The 551-nt window shown below is 40.5% G+C and overlaps 1 protein-coding gene across 1 annotated transcript in view; it reads left to right on the top strand.

Moving 5' to 3' along the window:
- Positions 1-157: 157 nt before the first annotated feature.
- The window catches only part of LOC119586884 (pupal cuticle protein 36-like), a gene marked incomplete in the record, with an annotated part of 1,344 nt that continues 950 nt past the window's right edge, over positions 158-551 (top strand). Inside the window, 2 exon segments of the mRNA XM_037935620.1 lie at positions 158-169; positions 399-551. Coding sequence (XP_037791548.1) covers positions 158-169; positions 399-551 — 165 coding nt within the window.

Here is a 551-nt window from a genome sequence, read left to right as displayed (position 1 = left end):
TCATGCTCGTGAATTATATAATACCCTTTTTTAAAGAAATTCCCGTCAGTTAGACAACCTTTCGACCGTGCAAGGCAAATGTAATAAGCAAGGTCATCGCAATCGGCGAACGGGTATAAAAGGCAGCGTAAGGCATCCCGCTGTACACTCTCTCAGCATGAGGTTTCTTGTGAGTACAGACAATTAAACTGAAATCGTCACCGTGTTCATTATTATTTACAGAAAAATAATGAAAAAAATACTACTAGCAGAAGTATCACATTTTTGTGAATGCGTTGCATTTTTAATCGTATTTAGAAATGCATGACGGGAAAATTTGTAGTTCTTATTAATTGTTGATGTTTAATATAAAAATCTGTCTTTTCTATTACATATAACGTTTTTTCTATTTACTATAGGTTTTGGCTTGCGCACTCGTTGCCTCCTCGACTGCAGCTCCCCAGGGCTACAGTCTGCAAAGACCCACTGGATCAACTCTGTCCACTGGACCGGGTCAGACGACTGGAAGTGGATTTTCTGTCGGATCCGGTGCTGGGCATGCAGTAGCAGGA

Source organism: Penaeus monodon, chromosome 22 (genome assembly GCF_015228065.2).
Source record: "Penaeus monodon isolate SGIC_2016 chromosome 22, NSTDA_Pmon_1, whole genome shotgun sequence".
In the NCBI taxonomy this organism is placed as follows: Eukaryota; Metazoa; Arthropoda; class Malacostraca; order Decapoda; family Penaeidae; genus Penaeus; species Penaeus monodon.
This window is presented reverse-complemented; position numbering and strand designations above follow the sequence as displayed.